The following is a 27,585-nucleotide window of genomic DNA, read 5'->3' on the forward strand; positions in this document are numbered from 1 at the left end:
AATGTTTGCCATTTCCAATTAATCAAACGGTATCTCAGGCAACTTTAAATTCTTAACCACCGCCATAATTACCTCATCTTTTTGCATTTTGTCAGGTAATGTTAACTGCAATGTTTTTGCCAAATCTAACAGTCTGCTTTTAGTCTCTGTCTGTAAGGTACTGCGTGTGACCGTCTCCACCCCCAAAAACTTCAGAGCCTCTGAAAGATCCATTGTCCACAACACACTCCCCACTTAAACTAAAATACCACACCTGAAAAGCAACCACAATATGCTCACCCCTCACTATCTTTAAGTTCACTAAGCCAATCCAATAGATAGACTTTTATCCCCCTCGAGCCCCCAATTGTTATGGGTCTGGGTTTACAGAACCCCAAAGTGTTTCATGGAGTTCAACCGACCCGCAACTTTTAATAGATTGTGGCGTGGGAAGCACACAGCGTACTCTCCAGGTGTGATACAGTAATTATGGACAAATTGTTTTTAAAACAAAACAATGCTTATTCTATGAACTCAAGTTAACCTTTTAAAAACAAACATTGAATATCTTAACACCCATTACTTCAAAGTTAACCCCAAAAAACTACAACACTAAATAATCCTTCAAACTGTTCCTTTAAACATCCAAAAGACTTCAAACCTTCAAAAACAGACATGAGGTTACATTCAATATATTTATAGTCTTTGGATTTGCAGACATCAACAGACCAGCTATGTGTTTTCTTCCTGCAGCTTTCCGCAAAACACCCAGACACTCCCAGCTGCCTCCTCAAACTGAAACCAAAAGCTGAAGTGAGCTCAACTCTCTTCCCCCCCCCCCCCCCCCCCCCCCCCCCCCCACCGTCTGACATCACTTCAGTAATATGATCAACTCCATTTCTTAAAGGTACATTGCTTAAACATCCATTTCTTAAAGGTACTCTCACATGACGGAATGCACTGAATGCTATGCTACTATGTTGGGGCAAATGGAAGAAGAACTGGACTAGTAATCCAGAGACCCAGGGGACTCTGGTTCAAATCCCACAACAGCAGATGGTGGAATTTATATTCAATATAACATCTGGAATTAAAAATCTAATGATGACCAAGATTGTTCTAAAACCCCATCTCGTTCACTAACGTCCAGGAAACCTGCCATCCTTACCTGGTCCAGACTACATGTGACTCCAGATGCAGGTTGACTCTTTTAAAAAATTAAATTAAAAAATAATAATAATTTAGAGTACCCAATTCATTTTTTCCAATTAAGGGGCAATTTAGCATGGCCAAGCCACCTACCCTGCACATCTTTGGGTTGTGGGGGTGAAACCCACGCAAACACTGGGAGAATGTACAAACATCACACGGACAGTGACGCAGAGCCGGGATCGAACCTGGGACCTCGGCGCCGTGAGGCAGCAGCACTAACCACTGCACCACCGTGCTGCACTGTTGCTGACTTTTAATGCCCTCTGAAATGGTCTATCCAACAAAAAGAATGAAACCGGACGGCCCACCGGGCATCAACCAGAAATGACAATGGCAAACTCTGCAATATCCTGGGGGCTTGTGCCAAAAGTGGGAGAGTTGTCTCACAGTTGTCTCCAGATGCTGGTTGACTCTTTTAAAAAATTAAATTAAAAAATAATAATAATTTAGAGTACCCAATTCATTTTTTCCAATTAAGGGGCAATTTAGCATGGCCAAGCCACCTACCCTGCACATCTTTGGGTTGTGGGGGTGAAACCCACGCAAACACTGGGAGAATGTACAAACATCACACGGACAGTGACGCAGAGCCGGGATCGAACCTGGGACCTCGGCGCCGTGAGGCAGCAGCACTAACCACTGCACCACCGTGCTGCACTGTTGCTGACTTTTAATGCCCTCTGAAATGGTCTATCCAACAAAAAGAATGAAACCGGACGGCCCACCGGGCATCAACCAGAAATGACAATGGCAAACTCTGCAATATCCTGGGGGCTTGTGCCAAAAGTGGGAGAGTTGTCTCACAGACTAGTCCACAACAGCCTGTCATAAGCCATACTCACTGAATCATACCTTACAGATAATGTCCCAGACACCACCATCACCATCCCTGGGTTAGTCCTGCCAATGGAACAGCAGAGATGGTGGCACAGTTATATACAATGGGTGGGAGATGCCGTTGGAATCCTTAACATCGATTCTGAACCCATGAAATCAGGGCATAAATATGGCCAAGGAGACCTCCTGCAGTTTACCACATACCGTCCCTCCACAGCTGATGAATTGGTAGTCCTCCAGTATCGGTAGGAGTGACCACTGCACAGAAAGTCCCATCTTCACATTTTGGATACCCTCCATCGTGTTGTAGCACTACCACTTTTTTATTTTTAATAAATTGTGCCCAATTCATTTTTTCCAATTAAGGAGCAATTTAATGTGGCCAATCCACCTACCCTGCAAATCTTTGGGTTGTGGGGGTGAAACCCATGCAAACACGGGGAGAATGTGCAAACTTCACGGACAGTGACCCTGAGCCAGGATCGAACCTGGGACCTCGGCGCCGTGTGGCAGCAGTGCTACCACTGCACCACCGGGCTGCCCGGCACTACCACTGTTGATGAATGCTAAACTTCAAACAGATCTAGCAACTCCAGACTGGGCATCCTTGGGCTATCAGAACAGCAGAATTGCACTCAACTGCAATCTGTAGCCTCATGGCGTGCCGTATCCTTAACCACCATTACCACCAAGCCAGTGGATCAATCTTAGTTCAGTGAAGATTTAAAGAGAACATGTCAGAAGTAACACCAGGTGTATCTGAAAATGAGGTGTCAACCTGGCAAAGCTACAACACAGGACTACTTGCTTGCCAAGCAGCAAGTCATAGACAGAGTTGAGCAATTCTGAAACCAATGGGTCAGATCTAAGCTCTGCAGTCCTGCCACATCCAACCATGAGTGTGGTGGACGATTAAATAACTCGCTGGAGGAGGGGGAGGCTCCACAAATAACCCCATCCTCGATGATGAAAGAAAGGAACCCATCACGTCAATGCAAAAGATGCTTTTGCAATATTCTTCAGCCAGATGTGATGTGTGGATGATCCAACTCTGCCTCGGTGCCCAGCATCACAGATGTCAGTCTTCATCCAATTCGGTTTACTCCCTTCAAGAAAGGGCTGAAGATGCTGGATACTGCAAAGGCAGTAATATTGCAAAGACAATATTCATGCAATAGTGCTCAAGACTTGTGCTCGGGAATTTGCTGTGCCCCTAACCAAGCTGTTCCAGTACAGCTACAACACTGGCATCTACCTGACAATGTGGAAAATTGCCCAGGTAAGTGTACACAAGAAACAGGACTAATCCAACCCATTCAATTATTGCCCCATCAGTCTACTCTTGATCATCTGTAAAGTGTTATCAACAGCGCTGTAAAGTGGCACTTACCTCAGCGATAACCTGCTCAATGATGCTCTATGTTCCAACCTAGTCACTCTGTTCCTGACCTCATTACAATCTTGGTTCAAAGATTGACAAAAGAGCTGAATACTTGAGGTGAGAGTGGCTGCCCTTGACATCAGGGCAGTGTTTCATTGAGAATGGCATCAAGGAGCACAAGCAAAACTGGAAACTGGAGTTCATGGGAATCGGGGTGAAAACCCTCTGCGGTTGGAGTCACTGGCACTACTAAGGAAGATGGTCGTGGTGGTTGGAGATCAATCATCTCAGTGCGAGAATATCACTGTGATGTGTCTTCCTCAGGATGGTGTCCTAAGCCCAATCATTTTCAGCTGCTTCATCAGTGATCTTCCATCATGAGGCCAGAAGTGAGGATGTTCGCTGACATTTGCAGATGGAATATTCTTCACTTGCCTGGAAGAGTGCAGCTCAAACAATACTGAAGAAACTTGACACCATCCAGGACAAAGCAGCCCGCTTGACTGGAACCCCTTCCACAAACATTCAGTCCTTCCATCATCGATGGACAGTGGCAGCAGTGTGTGCCATCTACAACAACACCTTAGGCAGCACCTTCCAAACAACCTCTACCATCCTTATTACTCATCATCTTAACTTGGAAATATATCTCCATTTCTGTCACTGTCGCTAGGTCTAAATCCTGGAACACCCTCCCTAACAGCACTGAGTATACCTCCACCTTGGGGACTGCAGCAGTTCAAGAAGGCAGCTCATCACCCTCTCGAGGGTAACTAGGAATGGCCAATAAATGCTAGCCAAGCCCACATCCGGTAAATAAATAAAATTCAAAAATCTGCTTTCTTGACTTAGGTTGTTATTTGGACCTTGCTGCAGGTTCCGAGTTTAGAAAATGATTTTCGGATAAGGCGACATTTGATGCAGTGTTATCAGGACAATAAAATATTTCACAAACTACAGCAGTTGGTATCCTACTTCAGATGGCTCTTGATTCCCACTGACTCACTGGGTACAGATGGCTCGTGACTCCTTTTCCCATTTTTTTCTCCTTGTGTGTACTTGAAATCTTGCAACAAAACCCTTCTGTCTTTTTTATTCTCTGCAGCCGAGGTTTTTCCATGTGTTCTAATGTTGCCCCCTTGGTTTGACCTTGTTATTTCATCTGCCAATAAACTTTAACTCATTAATTGTGGTCATGACCTGGATCAACTGTTCCAAACAGTAGTTGAACGAACTTGTCATAGTAAATAAGGGGAATTCTTGTTAATTTTGTGATCCTCATCAGGAGGATCGCCTTCGCCGTGGTGATGATCTGCGACTTCAGATGGCCTTGGAGGAGAGCCGCAGAAATTCAGTTGTAATAGTGGGCAGCACAGCTCCAAAGAAGAAAAAGGTGAAGGTGTTGTCTGTCTCTGAATATAATTTAGAAGCATCGATATGAGGTAGTTACTAATATATTCAGTAGGGAATTCAGGAGAACTATCTTTATTCAGGAGGTGGTTAAAATGTGGAACTCACCATCACAGGGAGTAGCTGAGAATAGAATGATATGTCAATGGGGTTAAATGAAGAAGTATGGGAGAAGACTATTGGAACAGCCTGCTTCTGTGCTTTGATACTTTGTAATTTTTTAAGGATTTTATTTCCAGATTCAAGATCTGTAAACAAATTTATTTTGAAATGTAATGTATATATTTTAAGACTACTCTGTTGGGATGGGGGTGACAGGATTTGCTTCAGCAATGATGAACATTTGTGTGTATGTTTTGGTTACAGAAATTATGGTCTGTTTCTTCTATAATCCAATATAATTTTTCAACTACTTTTATCACTCCTCTAGCAGCACTGACTTAAAATGTTACTTTTGTTAATCTTTATGCTATTCCTATTCCCTTGTCAGAATTGCAGTTACCTTTTGTGGGAGCTGTTGAATACAATCCTTAATTACTTAGCAGTAGAGGCACATGATAAACTCCAAATGGATTTAGCTACAAGACCAGGAGGTGATTTGTTACTCTAACCTGGAGTCTGGGAGTACTGGCTTCTACCAATCTTCCATTTGCTGATTTCTGAGTATGGGAGGTGAAAATCAGATGGTGAACAGTTTCCATACAAATTAAAAGTCAATTATTGGCCCTTCTTGACAGCTCCTGTAGTCATGTAAAAGTGTAATTGAGAGAAATATGCTTGCCCTTTCACTTGTAGATGGTGCACAAAGTAAATACCAGTAGGGGATATTTCTCGCTGTCTGCACCATTTACAAAAAAACACTTGCCCCTAAACTTTCAGTCCTGAAAGTAAGGGCCTAATTTTAACAATGTAATTGAATTGGTTTGAAGTGGGTTAAAATCAATCCCAAGAGTATGAGTTGTATAGCCTTAAATTATATAAAAATTATAAAAGACATGCAAAGGACCTTGTTTTAAAATTTGCTCCAATTTGCAAGCTGAAAAAGGAAAACCGAATCGGAAATTCTTTGATTCATAAGCTTGAATATATTCTAGGTCAGGATTTATTTGTTTCACAATGACTTTTCTGATATTTCTGTTCGATAACTTTCTTTTCTCCTTCTCAATTAAATAACAGGCATCCATGGTTACCTTGATGGATCCTTTGCCAACTGCAGCAGCACAAAAAGTCTGGGGAGTAACTGTCCGACCAGTTGTTATAGAAAAAGATGACCCATGGGGAGAAGTAAGCAGTCCGGTAACATCAGATCCGTGGCAATCTATTGGTAAGATTACTTGTACAGTGAAAGTGCTCCTTGTGTTGTGATAATATTGCAAGGTCCTTTGGAATTAAATTTGCATGGTAATTAACATTTTCAATACTAAATTTCCACTTTGCTGTACTTTGATTAATTCAAATTATTGAACATTTCAGTCCTGCCTGAGAATCACAAGGTTGGGAGGGAAAATGTGATGGACCAGCAAAATGTCCGTTGATTTCGGGTGGGAATTTCCAGACGGGACCTTAAATTTGTACCATTAATAATTAAATGTGAAATCTATTTTGAATTAAATACATCGGAATGGTTGACACATCTATATATCTTAGGTGGTTACAGTACAATTTAATGGGCGTTGCTGAATCTGATCAATTACTATTGGGCTGCAAACATTGCGATGGTGAGGAAATGGGCCGTGGAAGAGGTTGGTTTGGGGACGGGTGGAGGCAGGATCGTGTCGGGGGACGTGCTTGACGGCTTTGTTGTTGCTGCCTCTGCCATTCTCACCAGGTATTCTGTTAGTCCAGTGGTAGTGTCGACTTTGAGGGTGTGGGGGCAGTGTAGGCAGCACTTGGGGTTGGAGGGCAAATCATTGTGGGCGCCTATTTTTGATAACCATAAGTTTTTGCCAGCGAGACTGCATGCAAGGTTCCCAGGGTGGCGACAATCGGGGATTGAGTATTTCAGGGACTTGTTTATAGGGGGTAAATTTGCGGGGCTGGAGGAGTTGGAGGAATTGTTTGAGTTGCCTAAAGGGAATGGGTTCCGGTACTTGCCATCTTTCCTGCTCGATAAGCTTCTGTCGGAGGATGAAATAGGGGAGGGGAAGGTTTTGGATATTTACAAGGAGCTGATGGAGTGGGAGGGTGCCCGGGTGGAGGATGTTAAGTTCAAGGGGGAGGAGGAGTTGGGAGAGGAACTGGTGACTGGGACATGGGCTGTTGCTTTGCGGAGGGTGATCGCGTCCTCGTCGCGTGCAAGGTTAAACCTCATCCAGTTTATAAGTGGTGCATCGGTTTCCACATGACAGCGGTGAGGAAGATCGGGTTTTTTGAGGGGGTGAAGATAGGTGTGGGCAATGCGCAGGGGGGGCCCCCGAATCACATCTACATGTTTTGGGCGTGTCCAAGATTGAGGTGATTCTGGCAGGGGTTCTTGGATGTTATGTCCAAGGTTCTGGGAGTGAGGGTTGTCCAGAGGTGGCGATATTTGGGGTGTCGTAAGACCCGAGAATGCAGGGACGAGAGGGGCCGATGTACTGGCCTTTGCCTCCCTGGTAGCCTGGAGATGGATTTTGTTATGTTGGAGGGACACGGAGCCGCTGTAGGTAGGGGTATGGGTGAGCGACCTGATGAAATTCCTGTGGTTAAAAAAGATCGGGTCGGTGGAAGGGTTCACTCTGAGGTGAAACCGTTCATCGATTTCTTTAAGGAGGATTGAGGTCAGTGAAGGGAGTGGTTTTGGGGGGGTAAGGGGGTTAAAAAGGGAAAGACGCGACGTGGTAGGGTGTCAGAGGGGCTGGAGGGTTGGGGTTGTTGGGTGGGTTATTGTGATGGTCTTTTGTTGCTCTTTGATTGTCCTTTTGATTTTTTATATATTTATATTTTGAAACAGTAAGAAGTCTTACAACACCAGGTTAAAGTCCAACAGGTTTGTTTCAATGTCACTAGCTTTCGGAGCGCTGCTCCTTCCTCAGGTGAATGAAGAGGTATGTTCCAGAAACATATATATAGACAGATTAAAAGATGTCAGACAATGCTTGGAATGCCAAGCATTGTCTGGCATCTTTGAATCTGTCTATATATATATATATATATATATATGTTTCTGGAACATACCTCTTCATTCACCTGAGGAAACAGCAGCGCTCCGAAAGCTAGTGACATCGAAACAAACCTGTTGGACTTTAACCTGGTGTTGTAAGACTTCTTACTGTGCTCACCCCAGTCCAACGCTGGCATCTCCACATCATATATTTTGAAAGGCCTTGAATAAAAATATTTTTTTAAAAACCTATTCTGTAGGCAGTGTCATAGTATGTAAACTTAGTGAATTGTTCAATAATTATTAGTACCAGATTGAAGTTTAGTTTTTGAAATAATTACTTGAGTCTTTATTTTTATCCTGCTTTTCTTCTAGTGGCCTGACCAGAAACTGGCAATATCCATTGTAGTAAGTTTATGTTGTTAACGGATGGGAATTTAGAGCAACATGTGATTATCTTATTCTTATGAAATTTCAGATGCTACCAAGGTTTTTGTCTTATTTGGTTCTAGATACTAAGCCAACTGCTGCTATTGATCCTTGGGGTGCTTCTTTATCCGCCACACGTACGCTTCCAAAAAGTGTAGACCCATGGACCTCTTCGCAGAACATCTCTGCTGGTCTGAAGTCTTCAGCTGATCCCTGGGGACCAGGTCCTGCAGCTGATTCTATTTCTGGTAAGTCTTGAATCCTGTGAAGGTGAATGTGTTGTTTTCCAGTATTATGTACACCAAGCACAAGCATAATACGAGAATATACATATCAATGACCGTAGAAGTTGCTTCACATCACCTTTTGAAAACCAGGAGTTTTCAAAATTTCCAACGGGACCCTCTGGGCAGTGAGCGGAGTTTGAAAAGCAATGTAGGAGTGTGACCGCCTCGGAAAATGGTAAATTTATTGGCTGGTAAGTAACTTCTAATTTGTATTACCTATTCTGTTACTTTCAGATTAAAGTAAAAAAGAAATATTTTACAGATTAGAAAGGCGAAAAAGTAGCTGAATATTTAAAGTTTAAAAAAAATTAAAATCTAATTAAAATAGTAAGAAGTCTTAGGAAGCCTCAGGAAGGAGCAGCGCTCCGAAAGTTAGTGACATCGAAACAAACCTGTTGGACTTTAACCTGGTGTTGTAAGACTTCTTACAGTGCTCACCCCAGTCCAACGCCGGCATCTCCACATCATCATTAAAATAGAGATGCAGAGCCAGGCAATGTGTTGTACCTGTGTTGTCCAGTGGACCTCATTGTAGTTCCTGGTGAACACACCTGTAGCAAATGTTGGTTACTTGAGGAGCTGCTGCTCAGAGTTGAAGAGCTGGAGTATGAGCTTCGGATGCTTCAACACTTCAGGGAGGGGTAGAGTTACCTGGATGCTGTGTTTCAGGAGGCAGTAACGCCCTTTAGATTAACTACCTTGAATTCGGCCAGTGGTCAGAGTCAGGATGATGTGACTTATGAGTGAGGTATCGAGGGATCCAGGAGGTAAGGTTGTAAGAGCCTCAGCTCTTGGAGTGAGAGGGGAAAGATCCAGTTGTTGTGGTACATGTAGGTGGTAACAACATAGGTAGAACAACGATACAGGTTCTGCTAAAGGGATATGAGCAGCTAGGGGCTAAACTAAAGAGCAGAACCAAAAAGGTAATAATCTTCGGATTTCTACCTGACCCATGAGCTAATTGGCACAGGATCAATAAGATTAAAGTGGCAAGTGCATGGCTCAGAGGTTGATGTGGGAGAAATGGGTTTGAATTCCTTGGACATTGGCACCAGTACTGGGGAAGGAGGGAGCTGTTCCGATGGGTAGGTCTTCACTGGAACCAGAGTCCCGTGAATTGCATAACTAGGGCTTTAGATGGGGCTTTAAACTAAGTAGGAGGCGGGAGGGTTCAGTTATATGGAAAATTAGAAAATCGAAGTTAGGAATACATGTTAATGATGAGGACTTTAATCTAGTTAAAGGGGTTGAGAACTCTGCTTAGGCTTCCAGAACAAGTAATAGATCAGAGTGTATGGAAAGCGGCAGAAATCTAACTTTGAACACAGATAAGGGGGCAACAATGCAAAGGTGGATGGTCAACGCATGATTGAGGGTGTTGTACCTAAATGCGTGTAGTGTACGAAACAAGGTAAATGAGTTTGTAGCGCACATTGAAATTGGTGGGTACAATGTCCTGGGCATTGCAGAGACCTGGCTGCAAGGGGATCAGTGCTGGGATCTAAATATCCAAGGATATATGTCCTATCAGAAGGACAGGCAGATGGGCTGAGGGGACGGGGTTGTCTTGTTAGTAAAAATGAAATAAAATTAAATCTAAATTAACAAGAAACGATATAGGGTGGTAAGCATAGAATCCGTGTGGATAGAGTTGAGGAACCGCAACCCAGTGGGGGTTAAGTATAGGCACCCTAGCAGTAGTCAGAATGTGGGTCAGAAAATAAATCAGATAAAAACGGCATACAAGAAAGGCAATATTACAATAATCATGGGGGACTTCAATATACAGGGGGACTGGGAAAATCAGGTTGGTAGCGGATCCTAAAGAAAGGATTTTGTGCAATGTCTACGAGATGTTTTTTAGAGCAGCTTGTGGTAGAGCCCACTAGGGAACAGGCAATTCTCAATTTGGTGATGTTTGTAATGATGCAGACTTGATCAGGGAACTTAAGGTATGGGAACCCTTAGGGGGCAATGCCCACAATATGATAGAATTTACCCTACAGTTTGATAGTGAAAAGTTGGAATCGGATGTAACGGTATTGCAATTGAGTAAAGGTAACCACAAAGAAATGATCAACCAGAGTTGATTAGAAGCAATGGCAGGAGTTTTTGGGGGTTATTCGGGAGACACAACAGCAAATCCCAAGGAGGAGGAAACATACTAAGGGGAGGACGAAGCAACCGTGGCTAACTAGGGAAGTCGGGGACAGCATGAAAGCAAAAGAAAAAGCATACAATGTGGCAAAGGTTAGTGGGAAGTCAGAGGATTGGAAAGCCTTTAAAAGCAGCAGAGGACAACTAAAAAAGCAATAAGGGGGGAAAAGATGAAATGTGAGTGTAACCAGCTAGTAATATAGAAGAAGATTGTAAGAGGTTTTTTCCCGATATATAAAAGAGAGAGGCAAGAATGGACATTGGGCCACTGGAAAATGAGGCTGGAGAAGTAGTACTGGGGACCAAAAAAATTGGCAGAAGAACTTAGTTTGCATCAGTCTTCACGGTGGAAGACACTAGTGGCATACCAGAACTTTGAGATTCAGGGACTGAGGTGAGTAGAGGCCATCACTAAGGAGAAGGTGCTGGGGAAACTGAAAGGTTTGCAGGTGGATAAATCACCCAGACGGATGGGCTACGCCCCAGGGTTCTATAGGAGGTAACTGAGGAGATTGGCGAGGCATTGGTGATGATCTTACAGGAATCACTGGAAAGAGAGTCCCAGAGGACTGGAAAATGGCTAATGTAACACTCCTGTTTAAGAAGGGAGGGAGGCAGATGATGGGAAATTATAGCCCAGTTAGCCTGACTTCAGTCCTTGGTAAGATTTTAAAGTCCGTTATTAAGGATGAGATTGCGGGTATTTGGAAGTGCATGGTTAAATAAGGCTGAATCAGCACAGCTTGCTTATTGGGAGGTCGTGCCTGACAAATTGTTTAGAATTTTCTGACGAGGTAACAAGGAAGTTAGACAATGGAGAACCAGTGGACATGATCTATTTGGATTTCCAGAAGGCCTTGACAAGGTACTGTACAGGAGGCTGCTAGATAAGATAAGAGCCCATGGTGTTGGGGTCAGGTACTGGCATGAATAGAGGATTGACTCACTGACAGAAGGCAAAGAGGGGATAAAGAGGTCTTTTTCAGGATGAAAGCCGGTGACTAGTGGTGTTCTGCAGAGGTCATAGTTGGGACCACAACTATTCACGATATACATTACATCTGGAAGAAGGAATTTAAGGCATTGTTGCTAAGTTTACAGATGTTGCAAAGATATGTAGAGGGACAGGTAGTGTTGAGGAAATGGGGAGGCTGCAGAAGGACCAAGACCGGCTAGGAGACTGGGCAAAGAAGTGGCCGATGGAATACAATGTGGAAAAGTGTAAGGTTTGTACTTTGGTAGGTGTAGACAGTTGTCTAAAATCGAAAATCTGAAGGACAAAGGACTTAAGAGTCTGAGTTCAGGATTGTCTTAAGGTTAACATGCAGGTTCAGTTGGCAGTTAGGAAGGCAAATGTAATGTTAGCATTCATGTCAAGAGGGCTAGAATACAAGAACAGGGATGTACAGCTGAGGCTGTATAATGCTGTGGTCAGACCCCGCTTGGAATATATTGAGCAGTTATGGGCCCCATATCTAAGGAAGGATGTGCTGGCCGTCGAGGGGGTCCCGAGGCGATTTACAATGATCCTGGGAATGAAGAGCTTGTCATATGAGGAACTATTGAGACGCTGGGTCTGTACTCAATGGAGTTCCGAAGAATGAGGGGGGATCTCATTGAAACATGCAGGATATGAGAGGCCTAGATAGAGTGGACGTGGAGAAGATGTTTCCACCAGTTGGAGAGACCAGAACAGGAGGGCGCAGTTTAGCTGAAACATTGCGCATGTTTCAGCTAAACAAAATAAGTGACAGCTATTTGCTGATCCATTCTGCAGGATAAAGCCTTGACCAATCGGAATAAAGATGCATGGTGTTTAAATTTCAAACTATGCTGGGCAGTTACCTGTCAGTCAGCATCAACTGCCGTATTTTCCATGACAACATTTCTACCAATTAGAGTCCAGTTGCAATCTCTTCTCATACAGTATAAATTGTTGTTTTCCCCTTGTACTGCCTTCTTGTGAAGTGTCTTGGTGAGTGCAAGACAAAAAGCTTCTTTCTTAAGTTCTGGACCACCAAACGACTAATCAATATTTTGACAAATATAACTAGAATATTTAACAAATATTGTATCTGATCTTATTTACAAAGAATACCTGAGACTTCCAAAGGCAGTACATCATTTATTGTCTCTGTTTTAAACTGATTACTTGTTGTTCCACCAGACCAAATAGTTTTAGGATTGTAGAATTTAGCTTGCATGGCTACAAATTAAGCATTACATTTTAAAGCAGATCCTAAGTTCTGTTCTTATTTGGCTGTTTGACAATTTATATCAAAACTTTGCACTGCACGTTTTGTCAAGTACATTGCACTCTTAAAATGAAAGCACATTTATAAAAAAAAAAAAAAATAGCAAGTAAAGATTTGGCTGATGTTAATCTTGGGCATGTTTCCATTTGACTCTTAATCTAATTCTCAGAATTGAGCTGTGCAATTTGTTAATCCATGATCTAAACACCAATAAGCTGTTGATGCTGCAAGATCACAAAGCTGACTTAAATGAATTGCAGTTTGAAGTAAATTTTAAATTATAATCTACATCTCTATCACTCCCACTGCAGGCAGTACAGCGTTTGACCCATTCAGCTCATTAAATGGTGCAGCAAAGGATGACTTTGCTGATTTTGAAGACCTCCGAGCTTCATCAAAAAGAACAGGTAATGAAATGTTTATTTTGTTTACTTGTGTCTCCGGTGTATTTTCCCTCTTGATCCTGTTATTTTTCTGTTAAAGCATGTAGCCATGTAACCTAGCTAGGTGTCACTAATAGTCTCTAGAACGTTTAGTCCCATATGGTGGTTCTATTACCAGAGATATCAATCAGTTGGCATTAATATGCTCATGCAGAAGGTGTCTCAAACATGCCATTTTCTTCCATGTATATGCTGTCATTTATGTTGCTTGTTGCTTTTGACATACAATTGTGCTTCATTACTCAGTGGTAAGCCTTAAAATATGGATTTTAATTCTCCAAATAATGAGACCTGCACAGAGGTCTCGAGCCCACAGAGCAGTGCTTGAGTTATTATGCGACCTTTGTTTGAGAGTTGACTGACATTCAACAACTTGCTGTTGAAGATCCGTTTTAAGTTCATAGATTGTAGGCAATAATTTCCAGGGCTGTAATTTACTCAAATGCTTAAAATTGTCAAAAAAATGCAATAAGCTATTTCCAAAAGTCAGAACCCCAGAATTAAAGTGCAGCCTTAAATTACACACCCCTTTTTTAAAAACAGAATTACTATTTATTTTTAATCAACATTAAAAAGATATATATATGTTCCTTGATTAAATAATTTTAATGTGGGTGAAAGGATATTGGTGGTATTTTCATATGATCTGGCATACAGTTATCCAGTTGGCCTTTCATCATTTATACTGAGTTCTTAAAACTTTTGTAAGTTTTTTGTAAGATAACCGTGATCAAATTTTAATCTGAAATTATCTTTGTATCATCTGTCAACTCAGTAAAACACATGTTATGTTCCTTTTGCATAAGGCATAAATGTACATCCAATTAACAGGAAGCATTTTAAAAATTCATTCATGGAATGTGGGTGTCACTGGCTGAGCCGACATTTATTGCCCATCCCTCATTACCCTTGAACTGAGTGACTTGCTGCCATTTCAGAGGGCATTTTAAGAGTCAACCACATTGCTGTAGACCTGGAGTCGCATGTAGGCCAGACTGGTTACAGTCAGCAAATTTCCTTTCCTAAAGGATATTAGTGAATGAAATGCGTTTTTACGACAATCAGAAATGGTTTCATGATCATCTTTAGACTTTTAACAAATTCAAATTTCTCCATCCGTCATGGTGAGATCTGAACCCAGGTTCCCAGAGCATCACCCTCGGTCTCTGGATTACAAGTCCAGTGACAATACTACTATGCCACCTCTCCCTTTAAAGTGTTTTAATCTTTTTTGAAACCTTTTTTTAAGTTGGATGTTTTCATAGAATTTGTAAATCAGCATAATTATGATTAAATGTTTCCATTGCGATGATTTTTATATCTACCCTTTTTTTAAAAGTGCAAAGTACATAGGAAGATGCTTTAGGTGGCTAGCAGGAAGGCAACAGTGCTGGAAAGATTTCCAACCATAAATACTGTTTCCATGTTTACACGATCAATGGTAGTTATCAATAAACAAAAGTTAAATATGAAAGCTGTGGGGATGTTGGGCAGCAACTTCATTTTTATGGTTAAATGTGTTGACCCTGTAGTTTATTGTGCATGGAGTATTTATCAGCACTATTAATATCTGCAGAGAACTGTTAGTATTATAGTAAGAATGCAGAATTGGACTGCAGTTAATTGTTTAATTCAAGTTACTATACACAGGAAATTATACAGCTCAGTGGATATAAAAAGACAATTCAAAATATTACCGTTAGCATTTAAAAGCTCTGCACCCTGCATTATGGAATTGGCTTGAAGATTTTAATTTTGAGTTAAATGTATGTCAACTTTTACTTCAGGTGAGACTGACATGTTGGGCGGAAGTTCTAAACCCTGTGGTTCAATTAGTCCAGACTTATTTGATGCTCAGCTTACTGGTTCAGCGCCATCAAAGCAGACTGCAGCTCGAAAAACACCAGAGTCGTTTCTGGGCCCTAATGCAGCTTTGGTGAATTTGGATTCCCTGGTAACCAAGCCTGTGCAACCTTCCAGTATATCTAATCCTTTCCTGGCTTCAGGTATGCATTTAGGAAATGTTTTCCTTGTAAGTTAAACTGGGATCCCCATTCTGGAGAGTAGTGGTGATGCTCTGTAAATCAAACTCTTAAGATTTGGGGAGAAAAAATTCTATTACCATCGACTCTTGCCCATCTCCATCATTCCTTTTCCCATCGACTCTCCCCAATTTGAATTTTGAGATGATTTTATATCAGATCTTGAATATTTGTTTTCTTTCTATATGGTGGAATTTATTGAAATAGTTTGAAAATATGGGCTTTCAGCCAGTATTCAACCATATTTCAGTCAGATGACTAATTCTGAATCTAATTAAAAATAAGCATTACAGATTTTCCCATGCCCCACACTGGTTTAAATATTGCTTATTTTGCACAACATTTGAGAGATGGTTTCAATTGGTATTTCTGTGAATGTTTGCGGCTCTCATCGTTCCTTCCAAGTCAAAAAGATATTCTTTCTCTGATAGTGGAAACTCGATAGATGTAGAGTGATGTGAAAGGGAAATTACTTTTGAGCAACCTTTCTTCCCCAAATGATCTACTTGCATAATACTTTGCCACTTGCTTCTTTCTTTGTCACATAGCTTTATTGTATTAAAAGGGGAAAAGATTATTGATTAAGCAAAGTCATTTAGTGTATTAGAAACATAAGTTCCTACTGTCATTATTTAATAAATAGAAAACCAGATGTCCTTCCATTGAGATGTGTCAGAGGGCCAAAGAGGCGAATGGTTCTCTGATTTTTGACACAGTTTTTCTCTTTGCGGGAAACATGTTATGAACTTAACAAATGACCCTCACACAAAGTGCATAAACATCACAGGTTGTGCCATTTATTTATCTTATGTCTAGCGTATAGGAATAGCCTCATAAGTGTGACTTCGTTCCTTGGATGGCCAAAGATAATGATCAAACAATATTGACTCTTATCGCTGCTGTTGTACCTCAAACTTGAGTCAGCTAGGGTTACAGACAAAACACTCAAACTCTCAAATTGTATGGTTATCTCCTTTTATTATAGCATACTAGGTTACCCCAAAAGTTTTAAAATACTGTCATTAAAGGTATCCAATACTCTGTTCTGCAAAATATTTCAAAACTCATGGCTTGAATCTAAATATCACCCACTAAGAGGTGAGGTAATCAGACTCCCATTTAGTGGAACCCAATATTCTCTCTGGGTTCTGGACCCAGGTCATGGCTTCTTACAATGATTATTCCTGCAGGTTATCGCTTTAGAAGTCTCTTTTGGCTCTCCTTTTTGTTTTTAGGAAACATTTTCTTGAGGTATTTATAACATTTCAACATATTAACATTCTAAATAACAGAATGGTCCGAGATATGCAAAAACCTCATTTTTGACATACCCAACTTCACCCTGCCCAAACTCCTAGCTACCCATATATTAGTTTCCCTGCCCTTATTCTCCACTTCCATCCCTCCACGCCCCCCCCCCCCCCCCCCCCCCCCATTCCTCCCGCTTCTGACGGTCAGTTTTCCTTAAAGAAGTCGATGAACGGCTGCCACCTGCGAGCGAACCCCTGTATTGAACCCCTTAAGGCAAACTTAATTTTCTCTACCCTGAGAAACTCTGCATGTCACTGACCCACACCCCGACTTTGGAGGCTCCGAGTCCCTCCATCCCAGCAAAATCCGTCTCCGGGCCACCAGGGAGGCAAAGGCGAAAACGTCAGTCTTTCTATCCCCTTGAGCTCCCGGATCTTCTGACATTCCAAATATTGCCACCTTTGGACTCGGAGTCACCCTCCCTTCCAGGACCTCTGACATAGATTTATTTCATAGAATTTACAGTGCAGAAGGAGGCCATTCGGCCCATCGAGTCTGCACCGGCTCTTGGAAAGAGCACCCTACCCAAGGTCAACACCTCCACCCTATCCCCCATAACCCATTAACCCCACCCAACACTAAGGGCAATTTTGGACATTAAGGGCAATTTATCATGGCCAATCCACCTAACCCGCACATCTTTGGACTGTGGGAGGAAACCAGAGCATGCGGAGGAAACCCACGCACACGCGGGGAGGATGTACAGACTCCGCACAGACAGTGACCCAAGCCGGAATCGAACCTGGGACCCTGGAGCTGTGAAGCAATTGTGCTATCCACAATGCTACCGTGCTGCCCACATGACACCTGCGAATCCCTGCCAAAATCCCCTCGGCTTCGGACACGCCCAAAACATATGTACATGATTCGCCGGACTTCCCCCGCACCTCCCACACCTAATAATAATAATAATAATCGCTTATTGTCACAAGTAGGCTTCAATGACGTTACTGTGAAAACCACATTCCGGCGCCTGTTCGAGGAGGCTGGTATGGGAATTGAACCCGCGCTGCTGGCCTTGTTCTGCATTACAAGCCAGCTGTTTAGACCACTGCTAAACCAGCCCCTCCACCACCTCAAAAAAACCTACTCATCCGGGCCACAGTCATATGAGCCCTGTGGACCACTTTGAACTGGATCAGGCTAAGCCTGGCACATGACGAGGATGCATTGATTCTTTTCAGGGCTTTCTCCCATAGCCCAACTTCCAACTCCTCTTCCCACTTCCTCTTTGTCTCCCCGATTGGGACCCCTTCCCACTCCATCAATTCCTTATATATTTCCGAGACCCACCCTCCACAACCCCTGTTTTTGAGATCACCTTATCTTGTAGTCCTCTTAGAGGGAGGCGAGGGAAGCTTGGAACCTGCCTCCGGACAAAGTCCCATACCTGCAGATACTGAAATCCGTTCCCACCCGGTAACTCAAACTCCTCCCCTAGCTCCTCCAGGCTTGGGAAGCCCGCCTCAATGAAAAGGTCCCACATCTCTCAATCCCTGCCCGCTGCCACCTCCTAAAGCCCCTACCAGCCCCCCCCCCAGAGCGAACAGGTGATTGTCATAGATCGGTGGCCACACCTACGCCCCCTCCAGTCTCATATGCTGCCCCCATTACCCCACATTCTCAGGGCTGCCACTACCGTTGGGCTTGTGAAGTACCGAGCCGGCGAGAACAGTAGAGGTGCCGTTAACAGAGCCCCCAGACTCGTGCTCTTACACGATGATGCCTCTACCCGCTCCCATACCGACCCCTCTCCCACCACCCTCTTCCTACCCATCAAAATATTAGCCGCCCAGTAGTAATTAAAGTTCGGAAAGGCCAAGCCTCCCTCCCCACGCCCCCGCTCAAGAAGGACCTGCTTCTCCTTTGGGGCTTTCCGAGCCCATATAAAACCTGAGATCGCCACGTTCATTTTCCTAAAAAATGCCTTGGGGATAAAGATTGGGAGACACTGAATCACAAACAGCAATCTCAGGAGGACTGTCATTTTCACAGTCTGTATCCTCCCCGCCAATGACAGCAGGAGCACGTCGCCTGGATCGCGAAGACCTCGCTTTTGCTCATGTTTAGTTTGTAGCCTGAGAACCGGCCAAATTCTTCCAGTATTCCCATAATTCCTGCAATCCCCCCCAAGGGGTCTGCTATATACAGGAGCAAATTGTCCGCATAGAGCGAGACCTTGTGCTCCACCCCCCCCCTCACTATCTCCCCCCCCCCCCCCCCCCAAATGTTCGATGCCCTAAGCGTCATTTCCAAAGTCTCTATGGCCAGGGCAAACAGTAGTGGGGAGAGTGGGCACCCCTGCCTTGTCCCCCTGCACAGATTAAAATACTCTGACCGAACCCGGTTGCTCCTTACATTCGCCACTGGTGCCTGATAAAGCAACCGGACCCAATCCACAAATCCCTGCTCGAACCTAAAACTTCCCAGGACATCCCACAGGCACCTTCACTCCACCCGATCAAAGGCTTTCTCTGCATCCATGGCCACCACCACCTCGACCTCGCGCCCCTCCGCAGGCATCATTATTATATTTAGGAGCCATCTAATATTGGATGTCCGGTGTCGTCCCTTCACAAATCCTGACTGGTCCTCCCCTATTACCGCCGGAATACAATCCTCTATGCGCATGGCCAAGATCTTTGCCAGCAATTTAGCATCTACGTTCAACAGGGAGATTGATGCCTGCAATAACGTCAGGGGGAGCCTACCCAGCTCCTTGACCTCATTAAAAGCCTTTACCAGGAGTGGCCCTAGCAACCCGGAGAACTTTTTATAAAACTCAACCAGGTACCCATTGGGTCCCGGGCCTTACCTGATTGCATCGCCCCAACCTGTCTATAACCTCCCCAAACCCAATTGGGGCTCCCAAACCACCCACCAACTCCTCATCTATCCTCGGGAACTCCAGCCCCTCAGGAATAGCTTCATACCCTCCTCCCCGGCTGGGGGTTCTGATTTGTACAATCTACTGTAAAACTCCCGAAACCCATCATTCACCCCTGCTGGATCCAAAACCAACTTCCCCCCTGTATCTTTTACTTTCCTATCTCTCTTGCCGCTTCCTGTTTCCTCAGCTGGTGCGCCAACATCCTGCTGGCTTTTTCCTCATATTCATACACCGCCCCCTTCACCCTCCTCAGCTGTCCCTCCGCCTTACCTGTGGACAGGAGCCCAAATTCCAGCTGCTGTCTCTGACGCTCCTTCAGAAGCCTGTCATTCAGAGACTCCGCATACTTCCTGTTCATCTGTAAGATTTCACCTCCCAGCCTGTCCAACTCCGCCCGCTCAGCCTTCTCCTTATGTGCCCGAATTGAGATGAGTTTCCCCCTAATAACCGCTTTCAGTGCCTCCCACACCACCCCTGCCGAAATCTCACCTGCATCATTGATCTTTATATACCCCTGAATGACCTCCCGCACCCACTCGCACACCTCCTCCTCCGCTAACAGCCCCACATTCACTCCTCCGCTAACAGCCCCACCTGCAAGTCAACAAAGGCCTTTCCTTTGTCGACTTGCAGGTCAACCCAGTGCGGGGCGTGGTCTGACACCACAATTTCTGAATATTCAGCATTCACCGCCTCAGCCAGCAGCGTTTTGTCCAACACAAAGAAGTCTACCTGGGAATATACCTTGTGTACATGCAGTAGAATGAAAACTCCTTACTCCTTGGCCTCCCAAATCGCCACGGATTCACCCCCCACCATAAACCCCCGCAGCTCCTTTGCCATAGCTGATACCTTCCTAGACCTGGCACTTGACCAATCCAGCCTCAGATCCAGGACCGTGTTGAAATCTCCCCCCATAATCAGTCAATATGAATCCAGGTCAGGGATCTTCCCCAGCACCCGTCTGACAAGCTCAACATCATCCCAGTTTGGGACATATATATTTACCAATACCACAGCCATTCCCTCCAACTTCCCACTAACCATAACATATCTACCCCCTGGGCCCGTCTCTCCTTTTAATACTGATCTTGCTCATGCTTCCATTCACGCACTCAAAGGACCGCACTAATGAATCAATGTTCTTGAGTCACAAATGTTTAAAAAGTCGTGACTCTCTGGTCATAATTCTCTTGGGAACATGACACACTGTAGCCTAGGTTTAATTATTGTCTGTCCAAGGCATAGCAGCAGCCATTGCCCAATCAGCTCCTCTGCTCAATCCCTGACTGCACCTCCTGTTCTTCACCGCAGACCCATACTGTTTATTTTGCTAATGCTGATACAGAGTTAGCCTTTTTGACCATCAAGCATTGCTGATGTCTTCGCTTTGCTGGTGAAAAGCCATCAGGTTATTGAAATGAATGAATGAAAATCGCTTATTGTCACAAGTAGACTTCAAATGAAGTTACTGTGAAAAGCCCCTAGTCGCCACACTCCGGCACCTGTCCGGGGAGAATGTTAGAACCTTCAACATGCCATTTATGGGCTTCCCTTAGCAATTATTATGTGCCCTGGATACAAAGTGACTCTTCAGCCTTGCACTATGCTATGAATCTAATTCTTTCTGTCTGCCTTCCCATAGCTGCTGAAACCTTTGACTGTCTCCATGCTTGTCAAAGTAGTATATTCCAGCCAGTGTTTGGTGGTGTTGTCCAGGAGCAGTGCACATTGTTTTGTGCAACAGCCTGTAGAAATGTGTCTCTTTGTGTGTGCTTACTATGGCCCCTCTAATCACAATTTCTGCATTTGTAGAGCTAATGTTTTGTATGTACTATTTTTGACATCGGTCTAAACTTTTCTTTTCAAGCCTCAGCTATGAGATTACAAACTGTACATTATTATAGTCACTTCTCATACATATATCAGAACATTTGTGTAAAGCGGCAGTTAGCTCTCTGCCCTGCAGGCATTTGAAATACCTGTAAAATCACTGTTTCCACTATAAAATGAGTAAAGTCAGATTTACGTTGTATCATGCATATGCCTTTATTACCTGGTTTAGTTGTTGATGTGTCCTTTATTTTCCATTCCAAAGTTTGTTAATGCTGAATCTCTTCAAGTTCAACCATATGCTTTTTGTAGAACGGTGACATGCTGTCCATTGCTTCACCTTTTTCTTCACTTTGAACCTGCACTTTTCATTCTCCTCCTCGAATTTGTGTTACTGCTCCTCACACTTTTGCTTTTTGTAGTCTTGAAGCATTTGAAATCAATACACCCATTCTTTGTCCTTTTCCACTTCTACTTGGACGTATTCTAGCTTGGATCTGTGCCTCTTGTATTTAATTTAATTGTTGTTTGTTACTGTTAATTTGCTTGTAAAATGTGAATCGCCTATCCTCGTTAGTGATATTCTTGTTCTGTATCAATTGTTATGTTGCCCTCCAACTTTTCTTCTGCTCAGCGTCATAGTTTAGGCCTTGCTCATGTGAACTGAAATGTGTTCTTGTAGGTACAGTATGGGATAACAGAACATGCTGAAGGGAATAAGGAAAATTGGAAATATGGCACCTCTGACAGCTCCACTGGAGCTTGGATTTTATTGTTTAAATCACTGTGTGTGGCTTTAATGGTTCCTCATCAGTCAGTTTAAATTTGCTTTTTGAGTTCTACAATTGGTTGGGGAAATTAGTGAAAGGTTGTAGGAGCATATGAGGAAATGGATCCAAAAATTAACCACTGACATGATTAAAAGTGCTGAGCCCTCCGGGTCATCCTACAGGCATATTTATTTGCATTCCATTTCAGAAGAATAAATTGACAAAAGAAAATAAGAATTTTAAGAATCCGAATCAATGTATCAGTCTGGTATTTTACACATGTAAAACGTAAATAGGAAATTGTTCTTCATCCATCTAGCGGTCTCCTAACTAGCTGGATGAATAGGGAGACAGGATTGTTTACTTTCTTGTGGGAATTTTTTGCTTCTAAATCAGATACATGCAGCTTGGATAGCTTGGTGCTGTTTATGATCCCAGTTAAAACTACTGAACGGGAAGTTCCCAGAATGGAACCCTGTCTCAAAAGACACTTCTACTTTTTATTTAAGAAAATGTGAATGAACAGAGTCACATGACTGCTAATTAACTTTTCACCAAAAAAATCCTTAAAAATGAAAAGTTTGACAATAATACAACTTCACCCTACCTATAGCGTTACAAATATGTAGAGTTTGTTTTATTCCTTCATGAGATGCAGGCTGTTCCAGCATTTATTGCCCATCCCTAAATGCCCTTATGAGGGCAATTAAGAGTTAACTACATTGCTGTGGGTCTGGAGTCGCGTGTAGTCCAGACCAGATAAGAACGGCAGGTTTCCTTCCCTAAAGGACATGAGTGAACCAGATGTTTTTCTTACGACAATCTACAATGATTTTATGATCATCATTAGACTTGCAGTGGCAAGATTTGAACTTGGGTCCCCAGAGCATTACTCTGGGTCTCTGGATTGCTAGTCCAGTGACAGTATCGCTACGCCACCACCTCCCTATTTTAAGAATAACACCGGTCACACAAAATATCTTCTGCAATGATGTTCTCATTGAATACTCTGTCTCTGTAAACCAAAAGGCCAACTGTGACCACTCTGAAACCAAGTGGCAGATACAACCCAATCTAACTTGTGTGGATTTTCTCCTCCAATCCCCCCCAGATGATGATTACGCTGTGAAGCAACTATTCTCACTGCTGACTCTGACTTCCTCAAGAGTGTTTCCTCTTAGAATCTTTTAAACAATGATTTCTTCAGCTGTTTTCAGCAAGGATCCACTTCCAGGATTTCCAACTCTTCTTTCAATATTCCTCTGTCTTGAATTGCCACATTCATTCAAGCTTTCACAGAATCACTCAAGTATTCAGCCATGCCAACAGAACACTACTGCTTCACAGGCTGTACTAAGGCCAGATATCCAAAGCAATCCCTTAGGGTTGCTTTGGATATCTGGCTTCTTGCTAGCCAACCTCACGAGGTGTGCCCATGTTCTGTCCTGTCTTTAACTTCATGAACAGTTCTTTGTTCAAATTTCAGTTCTTTTTATCTCTTTGGCTTAAATCTTCCTGGGACTTCTCTCTTCATTCCCTGGTTCCCATCTGTACTTTAGTTTCTGGGATTTGCTTTTTTCCAATTACTCCATTATCCTGCTCCTGGCAAGCAATGAGAGCTGTTTCCTCCCTAGCTTCTAAGCTCCTGCATTGATTCCAGTTTAACAACTAAACTCAAAGGTCTTTCTCACTTAAAGGTGGCCCTGGTTGCTAAACCGAAGTCCAGTCCTCCTCTAATCTCTGTTCACTTTTCAGGTTGTGAACTCTATAAACACAATAGGACACAGTTTGAAATGAAACCAAACCCCCACACTTGCAAACACCTTTGTTTACCATGGTTCTAATGAGAGTTTTAACCCTTTCTTGCACAGAAGCACTAAATTGAACTCCAATTTGTACCTTATTTCTAATATCCAACACTTAAAAACTATCTCTGCTTCCTGACACAACTTGGTATTTAATGCAAAACTTGAGCTACTGCTGATATGAGGCAAACTGATATAAAATAAACCTACATTTCTTGCTCTTTTGTTTTGGTTTGCCTTGAACTGCATTACAGGCCTCCACAACAAACTATACTTATTGTCACCAATTCTACCCCAATTTTGGAGAATGTGGTGGCATACTGTTCACATCACTGGACTAGTAATTCAGAGGCCCAGGCTATTGCTCTTGAGACAAGAGTGCAAATCCCACCATGGCATCAGGTGGAATTTAAATTAATACAGTGAATGTTTTCTGGTAACCGCGCCAAGGAAGGGGTGCCAACTTGGGGGTATTGCCTTTTCGCTTGGCCAGCTCCAGCTTCAGGTATTTGGGAGTTTGGGTTGCCCTGTGATTGGGCCAGGTTGCATACACCTGATTTTGCAAATCTGATGGACAAGGTTAAGTCCGATCTGCAAAAAAAAAAATGTGTTAACCTTCCTCTGTCCTTGGTGGGCAGAGTCCAATCTAACAAAATGAATATTCTTCCTAGGTTTTTGTTTTTATTTCATTGTTTCCTTTCTTTCCTCCCTAAGGTTATTTTTGGGAAGGTCAATAGGTTGATTTAATCTTTTACATAGGTTGGCAAGGCTCAAAGGATTCATAGTGTGGTTCTTCAAAGAGATAGGCAATTAGGGGGCTTAGCATTGCCAAATTTCTTTTATTATTATTATTATTATTTTGTGGCCAATGCTGAGAAGATGCTGGGGTGGTGCAGTGACTCAGATTCCTTATGGGGGCAGATAAAGGCAAGGTCTTGTAGGGAGTCCAGCCTGCGTGTGTTCGACGTCCACTCTTCCGTTTTCTACGGCTAGGTTCATCTCGAATCCAGTGGTCGTGGCTCCTTTGAGGATATGGGGACAATTCAGGTGGCATTGTAGACTTGGAACCATGTCGAGGCTGGCCCCTATCTGTGCCAATCATTTATTTGAACTGTCGAGATAGGACGCAACATTCTGGGTGTGGGAAGGGGCTGGAGAGATTCGGGGATCTGTTTCTAGAGGGAAGGTTTGACAGCTTGAAGGAATTGACAGTGAAGTTTGAGCAGGTGGGGGGGGGAGAATTCGTTCAGGTACCTCCAGATACGGAATTTTGTGCAGTTGGCCTTCCCAGGCTCTGCGGGCATCTCTGTTGGAAAGGATACTTTTGCTGGCCGGGTTGGAAGAGGGAGAACGCCTGGTATTTATGGGCAAATTATATCTGAGGACACCGATTTGGCAGATGGATGAAGGCAAAGTGGAAGGGGGAGCTAGGGCTCAGAGTAGATGATGAGGTGTGGAGTGAGGCCCTTTGCAGGGTGAACTCCACGACCCCACCTGCGCGGCTTGATCTGATCAACTAAGGTGAACGAAACTAAGATGAGTATTTTATTTCCGGATGTACAAGACCGCTACAAGCAATGTGCCAGGGGGCCGCCCAATCGCATACATATAGTATGGTCTTGCCCCAATTGGTAAGCTTTTGGGTTTCCTTCTTCAACACCATGTCGGCAATTCTGAATATTGAGCTGGAGCCTTGTCCTTTGGTGGCCATTTCTGGGGTGTCAGACGCCAGGGCTGCAGACTGGAGTGTAGGCAGATGTCCTTGCCTTTGCCTCGCTGATTGTCTGGAGGCGAGGTTTGCTGGGATGGAGGTCCTCATCTCCACCCAGCTCCTCTGCATGGTTGGGGGACCTAATGGAATTCTTGTAACTAGAGAAAGCTAAGTACACTGTCAGGGAGTCGGTTGAAGGGTTCTACTGGAGATGACAGCCATTTGTTACCTATTTTAAGGATTTGGTCACCATCAGTTGCTTTTGGCGGGGGGGGGGGGGGGGGGGGGGGGGGGGGGGGGAGTGAGGTCTGGGGTTGTTTTGTTTGTTTCGTTGGATGTGGGTTTCATCTTGGTGGGTGGGTGGGTATGGCTGGTTGGGGTTTTTGTTATGTGGGATTTGGGTATCATCTACTATGGGGAATATTGGTTTTGTTGTAAAATCTATTGGAAAGTCTAGTCTCAGCAACTAATGTCCTTTAGGGAAGGAAATTTGCCATCCTTGATAGTCAGGTCTACGTGTGACTCCAAACCTATATCAATCTGGGTTAACTGCTCTCCTAAAATGGTCTGACTTAGTTGTGTCAAACTGCTACAGAAACCCGACAGATCACCTGGCATTGACGTAGGCACTGGAAACTACAACGGTGCATCCAACCCTGTCAACCATGAAAATGTCTCCTTACTAACATCTGGGAGCTTGTGCCAAAGTTGTGAGAGCTATCTCACAGATTTATCAAGCAACAGCCTGAAATAGTAATTCTCACAGAATCACATCTTACAGACAATGCCCCAAACCATCCCTGGGTGTGCCCTATCCGACTAACAAGGCAGATCCACCAGATGTAGTGGCATAGTAGCATACAATCAGGAAAGAGTTGCCCCATAACATCAACTCTGGACTCCATGAAATCTCGTGGCATCAGATCAAACATGAGCAAAGAGACCTCCACTGATTGCCACCTGCCGTTTACCCTCCGCTGATGAATCAGTACTCCCCCATGTTGAACACCACATGTTGAAAGCCCTGAGGGTGGCAAGGGCACATAATATACTATGGGTGTGAGACTTCAATATCCATCACCAAGAATGGCTCGGTAGCGTCACTGCTGTCCAAGCTGGCCAAATCTGAAAGGAAACGGCTGTTAGATTGGGTCTTTGGCAGATAATGAGGGAAGCAAAAAGAAAAAAAATCAACTTGACCTCGTCGTCCTCTCCAATCTACCTGTTGCATTTATCCATGACAGTATTGGTAATGGGGACTACTGCACAATCCTTGTGGAGACTAAATCTGGCCTTCACTGAGGATACCCCTCATCATATTATATGGTATTATCACCATGTTAAAAGAGATAGATTTCAAACAAATCTAGCAATTCAAAACTGGGCATCCATAGGGTGACATCCTGAATTCAGGATGGGCAATAAATGCTGGCCTAGCCAGCAGTCCCCTTGCCCAATAAAATAATTTAAAAATCCATCTCTTAAAATGTCCTCCTTTTGTCATAATCATTTTTGTCTCGTTATACCTCTCTGAAGTACCATGGGACATTTTTCTACATTAAAGGCATTGTATAAATGCTTTCTGTTGACTTCATAAACTTCTTTCCTTCTGCTTTATATCATTGTATTTCTCAGCCAGAAATAATATCCAAGGTATGTGGAAGAGCATTAGAAATCTTACACCAGTTGTGCGATTCGAATGCACAAGTGCATTGCCATTGTAAATAAATTTCTGATTGTAAAATGATTAG

At 43.4% G+C, this 27,585-nt stretch overlaps 1 protein-coding gene across 5 annotated transcripts in view; it reads left to right on the plus strand.

Moving 5' to 3' along the window:
• Positions 1-27,585, plus strand: part of epn2 (epsin 2) — a 93,939-nt gene that overhangs the window by 51,555 nt on the left and 14,799 nt on the right. For 3 of the 5 annotated variants that reach the window (XM_072481622.1, XM_072481623.1, XM_072481624.1), the window contains 5 exons: positions 4,695-4,802; positions 5,996-6,143; positions 8,414-8,578; positions 13,341-13,436; positions 15,260-15,478. In XM_072481622.1, the coding sequence (XP_072337723.1) occupies positions 4,695-4,802; positions 5,996-6,143; positions 8,414-8,578; positions 13,341-13,436; positions 15,260-15,478 (736 nt within the window). The remainder of the gene's footprint in view (positions 1-4,694; positions 4,803-5,995; positions 6,144-8,413; positions 8,579-13,340; positions 13,437-15,259; positions 15,479-27,585) is intronic. The other 2 variants (XM_072481628.1, XM_072481627.1) reach the window with 2 other exon arrangements.

The sequence above is a fragment of the Scyliorhinus torazame genome, chromosome 17 (assembly GCF_047496885.1).
Source record: "Scyliorhinus torazame isolate Kashiwa2021f chromosome 17, sScyTor2.1, whole genome shotgun sequence".
In the NCBI taxonomy this organism is placed as follows: Eukaryota; Metazoa; Chordata; class Chondrichthyes; order Carcharhiniformes; family Scyliorhinidae; genus Scyliorhinus; species Scyliorhinus torazame.